We start from the raw sequence: 13817 nt of genomic DNA, 5'->3' as shown, positions 1-13817 counted from the left end.
GCTGTTAAATTGCATGTGGACTATGAGAAATTGCAGGAGGACTTTAGGAAATTGGAAGGTTGGGCATCGAAATGGCAGATAAAATTTAATGTGTACAAATGCAAAGAGATGCACATTGGGAAGAATAATCCAATACCTATATGTAGGTACAGTAGATGTTTGATGAGTTTTGAAGGGTTCACACATTCCACCATAACTGTATCAGTTGAAGTAGGCTATGGGCCTGGGTCCCCTTCTGTACAGTGCTGCATCGGCCATTAGGCTACTCCAGGGACCTGTTGCTGCTCTAATAGGACTAGCCATAACATCTGAAGCTGTCATAGAGGCTGATACGTACTGTTTCTTCAGATCTTTGTGGGGTGGGAGGTGGTCAGTAACCATTGAAGGAGTGGGGGGGGGGGGGGGGGTCATACCTTAAACCTTCCAGTGATCATCTCATTATTTTATGCACCTTTTTGTGACTTAGGCAGGGCTTTTTTGAGGGGGTACTTAGGGGTACTGAGTACCGGCACCTTTTCCATTGTCTGCTTAAATTGACCCATGGTCCCCAAGTTTTAATGAAAGAGTTCAGGTTCTACACACCACTTCTGCTTTGTCATAGATTCAGTGACTGGTTGCAAGGGGCCTGGCTATTGTGGGGTGGGTCCCTCAGTGATCACCCCACCCCTGAAGGGTGGCCTGGCATTTGAGTACTGGTACCTTTTTCGCTAGAAAAAACACACTGGACTTAGGTCTCCTTTTACAAAGTTGTGCTAGTGATTCTGGTGTTGCAAATGCGATGAAACCCATTCATTTTCTGTGGGCGTCATCTCATTTGCCACATGTTAATCACTAGCACGGTTTTGTAAAAGGAGCCCTTAATCATGATTGAAACAGGTCAAACCAAAATGTCTAACTTTTAGCCCTGAATGTTTTTGCTTTGTTCCATTATGGCAGAAAAACGTACAAGTTATGGGAACACCCAAATCTCATCCCTAACATTATTAACATTTATATAACGCTACCAGACGCATGCAGTGCTGAACATCTGACACAGAGAGACAGTCCCTGCTCGATAGAGCTTACAATCTAAAAATACAGACAGACAAGACAATTAAAGGCGAGGAAAGTACTGGGTGAGAAGGAACAAGGATAGGGGAATTGAGTATTGGTTAGGAGCCAAAAGCAGTGGTGAAAAGGTGGGTTTTCAGCATAGATTTGAAAACAGGTAGAGATAGAGCTAGGCATACAGGCTCAGGAAGTCCATTCCAGGCATAAGGTGCCGCAAGGGAAAAGGAACGAAGCCTGGAATTAGCAGTGGAGGAGAAGGGGGACGACAAGAGAGATTTGTCCAGCGAGCGGAGATTAAGGGGAGGAATGTAGGGAGAGATGACAGGAGAGGTAATGGGGGGCTGCAGAATGGATGCATTTAAAGGTCAGTAAGAGAAGTTTGAACTGTACGCGGAAGCAGACAGGGAGCTAGTGAAGTGACTTGAGGAGTGGGCTAGTGCCCCCTTGTCATTTGCATGCACTGTATAGAAGAACGTCTTAAAGCCAAGTTTTGAAAATCACAATTTAAATGCAACTTTATTCCATTTTTGAGATGTTTTGTGAGCTTCCTAGTGTACTATTTTAAAAAATATATCACTCTTTAGCAAGAAGTAACAGGTTACACAAGAACGCATGATCTATATACTGCCATGAAAAGGCAGAATTCAAATTTTTGTTAAAAATAGCTAACTCACCTGATATACTGTAGTTACAATGTATTTCTTAATATGGATGCAATTTAATATGTGGATGCTTTTTCAAGCCTTTAGCAAACATCCAAAACACAGTACTCTATTAGTTTTGGTCAAAAATTATATCATGAGGATTTATTCAAAGAAATCAGATTTTTAAAATTTTTCTTCTTATATCTATATTCTCAACAGTTACTGTGTTTTGGCTTTCAGGGCAGTATAGTAGGATGCTACATATCTGAGATATTTTGCTGACACTAGGGCCGTGCCAACATAGTAAGCAAGGTAAGCACGGCAGGAGGGCGCCGTCCTCTGGGGGGGGCGCCCCGCCGCGCCATGCTTACCTCGCCCTTTCCCATGTCCCAACTGCCCGCCCTCTTCTCCCCCCCCAACAAGATCCCTTTTAAATTTACCTCCGGCAGCGAACGAACACGCAGCGTCAGTGAAGGAGGCGGCACTCCCGACGTCTCCACTAGTCTTCCCTTTGCTCAGTGTTCCGCCTTCTTCTGACGTCAAGGAAATGACGTCAGAAGAAGGCGGGACATAGAGCAAAGGGAAGACTAGAGACGTCGGGAGCCCCGCCTCCTTCACTGACGCTGCGCTGCGCCTTCGTTCGCTGCCGGAGGTAAATTTAAAAGGGATCTAGGGGGGGGGGGGAGAAGAGGGGGGCAGTTGGGTCATGGCCCAGGGAGTGGGAGGGCAGCGATCACATTCACGGGGGGCGGGGGGGGGTGCCAACTGATCATCTGCAGGGGGGCGCCACAGACCCTTGGCATGGCCCTGGCTGACACTATAGCTGTACATATGGTTCACTTTCCAAATTATAATTTTTTTTTAGAAATAAGAATATATTGAAGAAAAATCAATACAATTTTGGTAGCCTTTAATTAAGATGTCTATAAAAAGAACATAGATTAGTGACTTAGAAGCCAGTTTTCTATCTGTGTTTTCTCCACTTTCCTATATCTGGCACTATTTAAACACAGCAGGAAACCGGTGCAAGTCTTATCACCATCTCACGCACATAAACCCAGTGCTAAAAAACCTGAGGGTTCTAGCTCATATTCACTAAAAAAGTTTACTTATATATTACACTTCCATTTTTTTACTTATGGACATTAAGGGGTCCTTTTACTGAAATGTGCTAATAGATTTAGGGGTCCTTTTATTAAGCTGTGGTAAAAGGAGGCCTACACTAGTGCCAGCACGTGTTTTTAATGCACGCTGAGGCCCCCCTTTTTCAGCAGCGTGTAAAGCTGTCTAATTTTGGGAAACAGAAATGGCTGTGTGGTAAGTGAATCACTTACCATATGGCCATTTCACTGGGTAGCCCTTACCACCACCCATTGAGATGGTGGCATAGGCGCCCGGTATAAGAGGTTTGGGGAGGCTAAGCCTCCCCAGCCGGGTGAGTGGCGCCGTGAGTGTCCCCTTCCCTCCCTCTCCGTTTATTACTATATCTGCCCCGCGGTCGCGCCATCTTTAATTTACCTCCGCTGCGTCCCCACTCCCAGCGTTGGCCGCATCATTTCAAAGCTCGCCCTGCTGCCCGTCTCTATTCTCCCCTCGCTCCCTTCGCGACGTGATTCGTTCTGCAGACAGAGTCCCGCCCTCGAGGAAATGATGTCAGAAGGTGGGACTCTCTCTTCAGAACGAATCACGTCGCGAAGGGAGCGAGGGGAGAATAGAGACGGGCAGCAGGGCGAGCTTTGAAATGATGCGGCCAACGCTGGGAGTGGGGACGCAGCGGAGGTAAATTAAAGATGGCGCGGGGCAGATAGTAAGCAAGGGGAGGGAAAGGGGAGACCCAGGGTGCTGCTGGCCCAGATGGATGGAGGCAGGGGAGAGGAGAATCGGACTGGGTATGGATGGAGGGGGGCAGGGGACAGAAGGGAATTGCTGGATGTGCATGGAGGGCAGGGGAGAGGAGGGTTGCTGGAATGGGTGGATAGAGGGGATGGCAGGGGAGAGAGGAGGGTTTCTGGACATGGGTGGGTGGATAGAGGGGATGGCAGGGGAGAGGAGGGTTGCAGGAATGGGTGGATAGAGGGGATGGCAGGGGAGAGAGGAGGTTGCTGGACATGGGTGGGTGGCTAGAGGGGAGAGCAGAGTTGCTGGACATGGGTGGATGGAGGGCAGGGGAGAGAACAGGGTTGCTGGACATGGATGGAGGGGAGGGCAGGGGAGAGAGGAGGGTTGCTGGACATGGGTGGCTAGAGGGGAGAAGAGGGTTGGTGGACTTGGATGGATGGCGGACAGGGGAGAGAGGAGGGTTGCTGGACATGGATGGAGGGAAGGGAAGACAGGAAGGAGATGCACATGAATGAAGGGGAGAAATTCTGGACATGCATGGAGAGGAGGGAAGACAAAGGAAGGAGATGCACATGGATGGAGGGGAAGGGAGAGAGAAAAAATGCTGGGCATGGATGGAGGGGAGGGAAGAGAGAGGAAGGAGATAAGATGAGGGAAAAGGGAGAAAACCTGCACATCGATGGAGAAAATAGGCAGAAGCTGGATCCACTGGACAGTCGAGTCTGCAGAGGACCCAGCTTTTACTTACGGATGTAAGGCAAGAAATGAAGAAGAACAGCGGAAAGTAAAGAAATAAATGGAAAGGAAGCCCTGGAAATGGAGTTAAGAGGACAGATAGCAGCAGAATCGGATACTTGGCCAGCATGATCAGAAAAACAGTCACCAGACAACAAAGGTAGAAACGATCATTTTATTTTCATTATAGTGTTTGGAATATGTCCACTTTGAGAATCAGATGCTCAACATTAAAGGTTTATATTTTTTACTTATTTATGGCATTTCATCCCACATTAAACATGAATTAGGGTGTTTTGTGGCTCTACATGAGAATTGTGGTATTATGATCCCTTGTTTCATATTGTTGACGGTCTGAATTTTCCGTATGGGTGGTATATTGGTGTATTAGGTTCTGCCCAGTGTAATATTTACGGTACAGTAAGGTTCTAAGTGTGTTTTTGCACAAAGTTGTACATAGTGTTTTGCTGTTGAGCAATTTTGGTTAGTATATGCTTTGAGCAACCACTTTATTCTTTGACATATGATACATAGGTAATATCTAAATTTAATAAAAGGTATTAATTGTGACTTTTATTTTTTTTTTTTCTGTGTGTTATCAGACAATTATGGATTTAAGCTCCACCCATGGCCCCAACCCTAACCCCGCCCCCTTTAGCCTCCCCAAACAGTTGGGCCACCGACCGCCTATGGATGGTGGTAAGGGCTCCTGCACTAACCCAGTGGTAACCGGGTTGTGCGTGGCACTGCCTGATTACCAACAGTTAAGTGTTGGCACTACAAAATTAGGTCATATTTTTGTAGTGCTAGAAATGGCGAGCGCTAGGAATGGGAATTGCAACTGGGCTCCTGCGGTAGTTCCAGATTACTGCATGGTAAGCCCATGGTGGGCTTACCGCTGCTTTGTAGAAGGGCCCTTTAGCATGCACTAATGATTAGCGTGCGCTAAATGATAAGATGCCCATTATATTGCTATGGGTGCCTTATCATTTAGCACGTGCTAATCATTAGTATGCACTAAATCTGTTACCTTATCTTAGTAAAAGGACCCCTCATATAGGTAATGGCAAAAAAAACAACAACAAAACAAACAAAATAAATAAACAAGCCACCTGCAGGCTGCAACAGAAAAAAAATCAATCCATTGCTATGAAAATGCAATGTTCTGTGGTCTAGATTTTGCAAAAACACTGGATTTTCCTAGCTCATCAAACAACTGTATTTTTCTTTTTTGATCTTTCCTTTGCCTCTGGAATAGAGTCAATAACAGTTTTAAGACCTTTATATCCCAATATAAAGTCCCACTAGTCATGCCAGGAAATACTTATATAGGCAAACTTTTGTGCATGAATTCTAGTACTTTTCTGCACCACATTTGTAGCCAGCCATCAATACAGTGCCAGATGTGTACAGTGTTCAATTAAAAAAATATTTTGGTTTTCCCCCCTACTTTTGTTTTTTGTTATTTTGTTTCCAAACAAGGTGGTTGGTAAATTAAAAAGTCAAATACATACCCTTGAAAAACCATACGAAATGAATAGAACTATAGAAACCTGTGTATCCCACAGTTACCCCATGTATATCAATTTTAAATAAAAGAAACCTCAAAGCTTCCCAGTGAAGTAATTCAATTTTGAATACATAAACCATCGCTCGGTACTCCTCAACAGCAGTGAGTGCTACCTAGATTCTATAAACTTGCACACCCAAATTTACGACTAGTGTGCAAATTTGGGTGCACAAGTTATAGAATTCTGCCAGCTGCATTTGCAACTTAACTGTTCAATTAGATGCCAATTGGTCTTAAGTACTAACAATAGCCAAGTGACATTAATTGGCACTAACCCTGATAGCAGAATTCAGAATAGTAAGGCAAGGTCAGTCAATACTACCACTACAATTTGATATCTCAAGCGCCTTCGACCTAGTAGTTATTCCTAGTAATGACCCTGCTCAACAACCCAGGAATAACTGGAGCAGTATCAGCCTGGTTTAACAGTTTCCTAAGAACTCAAGCCTATCTATTCAAAATGGCTAATCAGTTTTCATCCTCCTGGATATATGAATACTGGGTACCACAGGTCTCCCTGGTATTACTGATATTATTCAGTATCATGATAACTCCACTTGGCAAGAAACTGGAAAAAAAATGGGATCTAACCCATTTATATACGCTGACGATATCATCTACATACCTTTCAACAACAGTATCACCGAAATACTGGACAAGGCAAACTGGGCCAGAATTTTCAAATTCAAACTAAACCGAGGCAACATGAAACTTCTGATTTTATCCAGCCTGCACAATCCCACTACCTACCAAAACCTCACAATAGACCAACAAATGTACCCAATTGAAACACAACTAGAAATACTAGGAATAATTCCCAACAAACAACTGTCACTTGAAAACCAGGTTTTTGCATTCATAGCAAAAAGCTTCAAAATGCTATCGAAACTGAGAAGGATAAGAGATTATTTCCCCAGACAATCATTCTGTCATCCATCTTCTAGTACAGACACTGACACTGTCCCAATTAGACTACTGCAATGCAGCATACATAGGTTGCAAAGAAAATGTACTAAAATCTCTGCAGACTGTCCAAAACATATTCAAAAAGTCAAAATATGATAGAGCAACCCCATTGCTCAAAACACTACACTGGCTCCCAATCAAGGTCAGACTGTTTTTCAAAACTAGCACAATCATTTTCAAAATACTGTTTGGAATGTCTGCAGACTACATGCTAGACCTTATTACACTATAACCAAGAAATGCAAATTCAGATACCGGGGATTACTTACTACTTCACCTGCCCAATTGCAAAAACATAATCTACAAATCCATCTACATGGCGAGATTCAGCTACCTGGGCTCCAAATGGTGTAACTCAATTCCCAAGATCATAAGAAGCACCACAGACTACCTCCAGTTCAAAAAAAGAGCTAAAAAAACCTATCTTTTCAAGAAATTCTATGATTAATCTAAGCACACTAATAATATTACATTATCACTCTGAAATAACAATGTACCACGCAAACTTGTAATTACAATGCATCTATGTAATCTCAAATAACTGTTGAATGTAAGGCACATTGAACCAAAACTTATTTTTGGATAACTGTGGGATACAAACATGAGTAAATAAAATAAATAAATTATTTGCAGTAACTGCACAAAGAGGCTATTTCTATACACATTAGACCAAGGGCCCTGTTTACTAAGGTGCACTAACATTTTTAGTGCGTGCTAAAAATTAGCGCACGCTAAATGCTAGAGACATCCATATATTCCTATGGGTATCCCTAGCATTTAGCATGCACTAAACACGCTAGCACGCTTATAGTGTGGCTTAGTAAACAGGGCCCCAAATTTGATAAATGGTGCTGAAAAACCAGTGCTGACAAAAAAATAGCGCCAAGGGCTATTCTATAAACGGCACTCTAAATTAGGTTCCGTTTATAGAACAGCACTTAGCATTGGGATCCGCAACTAATTTTAGCCATGAGGATTTACACCAGCTGAACCCAGGTATAAATCTTCATGCAAAATTAGGTGCAGATCGCCCTTATTCTATAACAGTGCATGTAAATTGCAGCAACACCCCTGATCCACCCATTACCCTCAACTTTGTCCCCTTTTTAGATCTGTCTGTAAAATTTTCATGCAGACCCTGCATGCATAAATTTATGTGAATCCCATTTATCACCAATAATTGATTACTAGGGCCCAATTATCAGGGCTAATTTTCTCTACTGCTGAAATTTCTAATGTTTTTTGAGGGGCGGGGGGGGGGGGGGATCTTTTTACTAAGGTGAGCTAAGCACATGCTGAAAAAGGCTAACCGCAGGATGAATGAAAGCATCTTCCAGTAATTTCCCTGTTTGTGCCTGCTAATCATGCGCTATTTTTTTTGCAATGTTTTTTTGGGAGGGGGCGTGACATAGGTGGGGAACATGCTAACTGGTTAACACATGGGCACTTAGCACCTCCTATTTAGGAGGTAGTAAATGCTCCCAAGTTAATATTTTTGCAAGTCTCAATGCCAATGGAAAAATTAGCATGGGCTATACAAAAATAAAATAGAAAAAAAGCCCTTTTTTGGGACATAGTCAAAATGGACTTAACATGAGGCAAAAGTCCCATATTAGGATACACTAAGCCCATATTTCGCTGTGGTTTAATAAAAGATCCCTTTTGTTTGTTGGAGTGAAGAAATGGGTCAATAGATAGAGCAGTGGCCTGAGAATCAAGGAAATTAGGGCTGAAATCCCACAGATGCTCTCTGTGACCTTGGGCAAGTCATGGCACCTTCCACTGCCTCAGATACAAACTCAGGGGTCTTTTTACTAAGGTGTGCTGAAAAACGGCCTGCGGTAGTGTAGGCGCATGTTTTGGCTGTGCACAGATCCATTTTTCAGCGCGCCTGCAAAAATTGCCTTTTTAAAATTTTTTGGCCGAAAATGGAGGTGCAGCAAAATCAAAATTGGCACGCATCCATTTTGGGTCTGAGACCTTACCGCCACCCACTGACCTAGTGGTAAAGTGTCACGCGGTAACCGGGCGGTAATGACCTATGTGCGTCAAATGCCACTTGGTGCGTGTAGCAGATGTGCGCCAGAAAATAAAAATTATTTTTCAGACGCACGTATCGGATGTGCGCCAAAAATGAAATTACCGCAAGAGCCACATGGTGGCCAGGTGGTAACTCCATTTTGGCACATGTTGGGCGCACGTAGACACTTACGCGTCTTAGTAAAAGGGCCCCTCAATTGTGAGCTCTCTAGAATGTAACTCACCTTGAGCAACCAATAAAAAGCTGTTCATCTTTGGGCATTGTGTTGCTATCGTGATACGCAAACAAACAGAAGACATCTTCATCCTCTTTCACTTGTCTTTTATATTTGATTTTTTTTTTATAGGGGGACTCAGAAAAAAAAATCACTGGTTTTATAAATCCTTGAACAGTTCTTTTCTGTAACGGAAGAAATTACCATTTTGACCTGCACTTGAATGGCCCTTTAAAAGTAACAGGTTTAAAGAGCAGCCATTTTTTTTGATGTGTTCTAAACACTTACTGGGAAAACCATCTGCTACAGAATGTTGTTTTTGACTTAAAAGCATTCTGTACTGAAGAGATGAATGAACAGAGTTGTTAATCAAATTACTCACCAACAATGACAGCAGTGATAGTAAAGAGGACAAAGCCATTTCGCAAAAGGAAAGCTTTTACATCTTCTCTTGTGATGTTTTGTACCCTCTTCTTGGCCAGGAGAGTACGTTTCCGGACTCCTTGCTGAATGCGCTCCATCCTGTTTCCTGGTCTTGGATCTTCTCTGTTGCTGTTGGTCATTTAAGTTTTCAAAGAGGCTTTTCTGCTTCTTTAGATGCAACTAATGGTATAATCTCCCCCAGAAATGCTGAGATATTTGTGAGCGGGTGAAGACAGCACAGCTAAAACACAAGAATTACAAGATTTCAAGCTGTGTTACTAACCAAGAAGAATTTATCAATTGTATTCATATTGTACATTCACGTGGTAATTTTATAAAGGTATTGTCACATATATGTTCAAATTTATGTATATAAAATGTCTCAAATTGCCCCTAATGTGTACAAGTTCATGCAATGACAAGAACAAGCGTACTTGTAGATAAATATGTTGTAGGCATGTTCAGGGGTGGATTTTAGGTAGACCACAGGGGTAATTGCAATTTTTGTGCAATCTTTATAAAATATGTTATCTTAGGATATACAATTAATCTTTATGAATATCACTCTGATTCAGATAATAAGGCTGAATCAGAATGATATTCATAAAGATTAATTGTATATCCTAAAATAACACATTGTGACAAGAGTGATTCAGCAGAACACTTTGGTGGAATAGCCTACTTTGAGTCGATCTTTATAAAATATGCACATTTGCACGTATTAGGTCAGATTCTATATATGGCGCTAAGAGTTATGGCGTTAAATTGGGCGCACATCCAGTTTAACACGAGTAACTTGAGTAATGAGCCAATCAGTGCTGAGAAGTGGGTGATAACATACATATTTGGGGGCATGGATAGGAGCGTTTCTGAGGATGTTCCCAAATGTTTTGCAAGTTGATATGGAATATGGCCAAACTACACCTAACTGTAGGCATCTGTATTTAAAACTACTCATAGCAGGCCTAATTGCAGGTGCCTACAGTTAGGTGCAGTTTATACCTAAGCGTGATTCTACAAAGGATGCATTGTCTTTATAGAATCGAGCTAAGCGCGTTAAATTTTGGTGTCAATTTTTAGGCACTACTAATAGAATATACTCCTCTGAACATGTGCAAGTTTACTAATGTATGTGGCTTCAATGTGAACTATATCCCTACATTTGTCTCATAGTATATCCCAGGGGTAGGCAACTCCAGTCCTCGAGAGCCGCAGGCAGGTCAGGTTTTCAGGATATCCACAATGAATATGCAGGACATAGATTTGCATACCAAGGAGGCAGTGCTTGCAAATCTATGTCCTGCATATTCATTGTGGATATCCTGAAAACCTGACCTGCCTGCGGCTCTTGAGGACTGGAGTTACTTACCCCTGGTATATCCAGTGCAGTCTTTTATCCTGGAATCTACATTCATCTTTTGCACTAGTTTCAAATTCTGTTACATAGACACAGAGGTAGAAGTGCATTTTGATGTCCCCTAAATAGTGCATGTTTGTTTTGACCATATCCCCTGCATAAGGGCAGGTGTATCATTAGCATATTCCTTAACATTTTTATTCACACACTTTTATGTAACACAATATTTTACTTTGCATGTCCGTCTCTTATTTATCAGCCATCTCTTCTGTTTTTCTGACATGTTTTTCTGACATGTTACTTCTTTTAATTTTATATATTTTTACATTGTTTTATACAGTCCGCTTTGTTTAACTTATATTCATTGTATTTATATCTTATCTACTTTTTATGTATGGTTTGATATTTCTATTTTATTTTCCGTACACAGTGTTTCTTCTGATCCCCGAGGCAGGCGGCTGCGTCCGCTGAAGCACGGACCCGTGTTGGGTCATTTCTCTGGTGCCTTTAAATAAAGAACCTTTGAATATTCTCTCCCAGGCTGGAAGTAAGTTTGTCGCCCTCTGCTCCTGTGTGGCTTTTCATTGTAGCCACAATTTCTGCAGCCTTTCAGGTGCAATTTCATAAAGATATATGAACACCAAGTCAGTGACCTGTTATAAAGTTACTCTCCACATACATTCTAGACTGACTACAATACTTGGATTAGATTAGGGACCCCTTGTGTTGTGTGCCTGGATTATTTATCAACATTTAAGGTTTTATAAGCTTCTGTAGTTTGTAAAGCTGCCTGTGACAGAGTTAGCCATCTACTTAGGACAGATACTTGCATCAAACAGTTCTGGGTTACCTGTCCATAATTTTAGAAAATACATGTTGTATAGGATGTTTTTCAGCTACTTCGTGTGTCAAAAGTATTTGCTTTATACATTATAACTGGTAAAGTGAAATGATGTTAGTTCTAACATAACAAAATTCTGTGTTACCTATTGAGCCTGCTTTTAGTGGGAAAGTACGGGACACAAATATAATAAATAAATAAATAAATCTATTCATTTATATGTATAATCAGCTTCTCACACCCTTTTTTTTTTTGCCTTTCCTGCTCTGCTTTTAAAAAATACTGAACACTTTGGAGAGTATTTCAATCCAGACACGTAAACCACTTTCTGCTACTTTAGAAAAAGACAGTCTAATAATCCCAAGTCATGAGAAGGTATAAAGTACATTTAAATACTTTAGCCTACTGTACAATATTTAGATACCTTTAAGAATTTCAGCTCTGTATAGCAGCTTTGTATAGCAGGTTTGTTTTTTTAAATTTATAATCACCCATAATTTCCTTCATATTCAAATAACAATACAATAAATGAATAAATGGTTTCTGCTCTGGAAAAGAGATTACGACACTGCAAAATCTAAAATCAAAGCCAGTGAGAAGCATATCTTAGTTTTCAGGTAGCCATTACTAATAAGCATCTGCTTTTCACTGCTGAAGGTAAGGGTGTTTAAAAAAAAGTTACAAACATTCAATTGAGACTAGCTAATTAGAATTTAATTTACACATTTTCATCGATTTCTCATTAAAAAGTCATTTACTTTGTAAGTATCTTATCAAGGCTGCACTCACTTGATTTTCAGAGCATAGGTGAAAGAAGGAACCACCTGTTCTGCAATGCATTGAAACAAAGTTGGCAACCAGCATAGAAACATGCTGGTTTTTGCTTTGCATCCCCAAATTAAAAATCGATCCAGATAACACACAATATAACCTCCTTTCAAGTTAGCTCTGTTAGGCAGCAGATTCAAGTGTGTTTTAGAAGACAGGACAGTAATCATTATAATGGCATTCGTGGTTATTAGCAAAGAGTCCGAGAGTTTTTTTTTGCCAAGCTAAAGGTTTAAAGTACCAATGCACTGATCGTGGGGGCATTCAGTCATCTGTTCTCTCCTAACTATAATTAGTTTTAACAAACTTAAATGGAGATTTTTTTCCCCCTTCTCTTTCCAGGCATATTACTTAGTAAAACCACTCTGTATTCCGAGATTAAGCCTCATACAAATGAACTGGACTTTTTGCTTCGAATACTAGACTATTTTCTCAAGATAAACCCATTAAACTGACCTTGACCTTTCCAAGTCCCTCAGCGTCCTGATCAGACCGGGAGTGCTGAGAAGGTAAATTTCCCACCAGGAGAGAACTGCGGTGAACAAGAGACAGAGCGAGAGGGCGCTTGCAATGGGCTTCTTTCCGCTCCACAATCCTGCAAACTGCTAATCGGACTAAAGACGAGGGGAGGGGACGAGAACCAAATTCAGAAAAAAAAAAATGTGATTCACACCACAACTCGAGGCCAGGAGCAGAGCTTCTAGAATATTGATTAGTCCTGGCCCTGGCAAAGCAGGAGTTGCTGTCTTTGCCTCTTTAGACCACTTTCACGCTTTGTCAGTTCAGCTTCATTAGAAATGCAAAACCGGGATCCAGGAAGGGGAGAAGAATAACAGAAGGGTGGCGGCCTTCTTGATTAGACGTTGTGAGAAAAAAAAAAGATGTAAAAAAAAAACAAATCAGAATTACATTTGTTCTACAAGTGAAATATATGAACACGTTAAAATAATCAGCCCCCCCCCGTTTTCCTTCACAGTCTCTGTCAGCCCATTCTCCTCACTAGATGGTCGTGCTCAAGTCCACTAACTAAAAGACAAACTTTTACAGGTTTTAGAAAGCTAAAGGGTGGGACCTCTTATACCAAAGGTTTCATCAGTTTAAATGACCAGTGAATTCACAAATTTTTAATCTCCAGTTCTAAAGTCCTAAACAAACATTTGTTCATTCAAGTTTTGTTTTGGGTCTGCAGTTGCATTCAAAATCATTCAGTTAAAAAATATGAAAATAAGAGTGTTTTCTCTCTAAGACATCACGGGATCCCTGTGCTTCATGGAAAATGCTCCTGGGACCCATTTGACCTTTACTTGTA

At 41.4% G+C, this 13817-nt stretch overlaps 1 protein-coding gene across 4 annotated transcripts in view; it reads right to left on the bottom strand.

The window, feature by feature from the left end:
* The window catches only part of SLC1A3 (solute carrier family 1 member 3), a 239477-nt gene extending 229855 nt beyond the window's left edge, over positions 1–9622 (bottom strand). For all 4 annotated transcript variants that reach the window (XM_030192149.1, XM_030192150.1, XM_030192152.1 and 1 more), the window contains exon 1: positions 9442–9622. In XM_030192149.1, coding sequence (XP_030048009.1) covers positions 9442–9622 — 181 coding nt within the window. The remainder of the gene's footprint in view (positions 1–9441) is intronic.
* Positions 9623–13817: the final 4195 nt, after the last annotated feature.

Source organism: Microcaecilia unicolor, chromosome 2 (assembly GCF_901765095.1).
Source record: "Microcaecilia unicolor chromosome 2, aMicUni1.1, whole genome shotgun sequence".
In the NCBI taxonomy this organism is placed as follows: domain Eukaryota; kingdom Metazoa; phylum Chordata; class Amphibia; order Gymnophiona; family Siphonopidae; genus Microcaecilia; species Microcaecilia unicolor.
The sequence above is the reverse complement of the archived record's forward strand: the minus strand, read 5'-3'. Positions and strand labels throughout refer to the sequence as shown.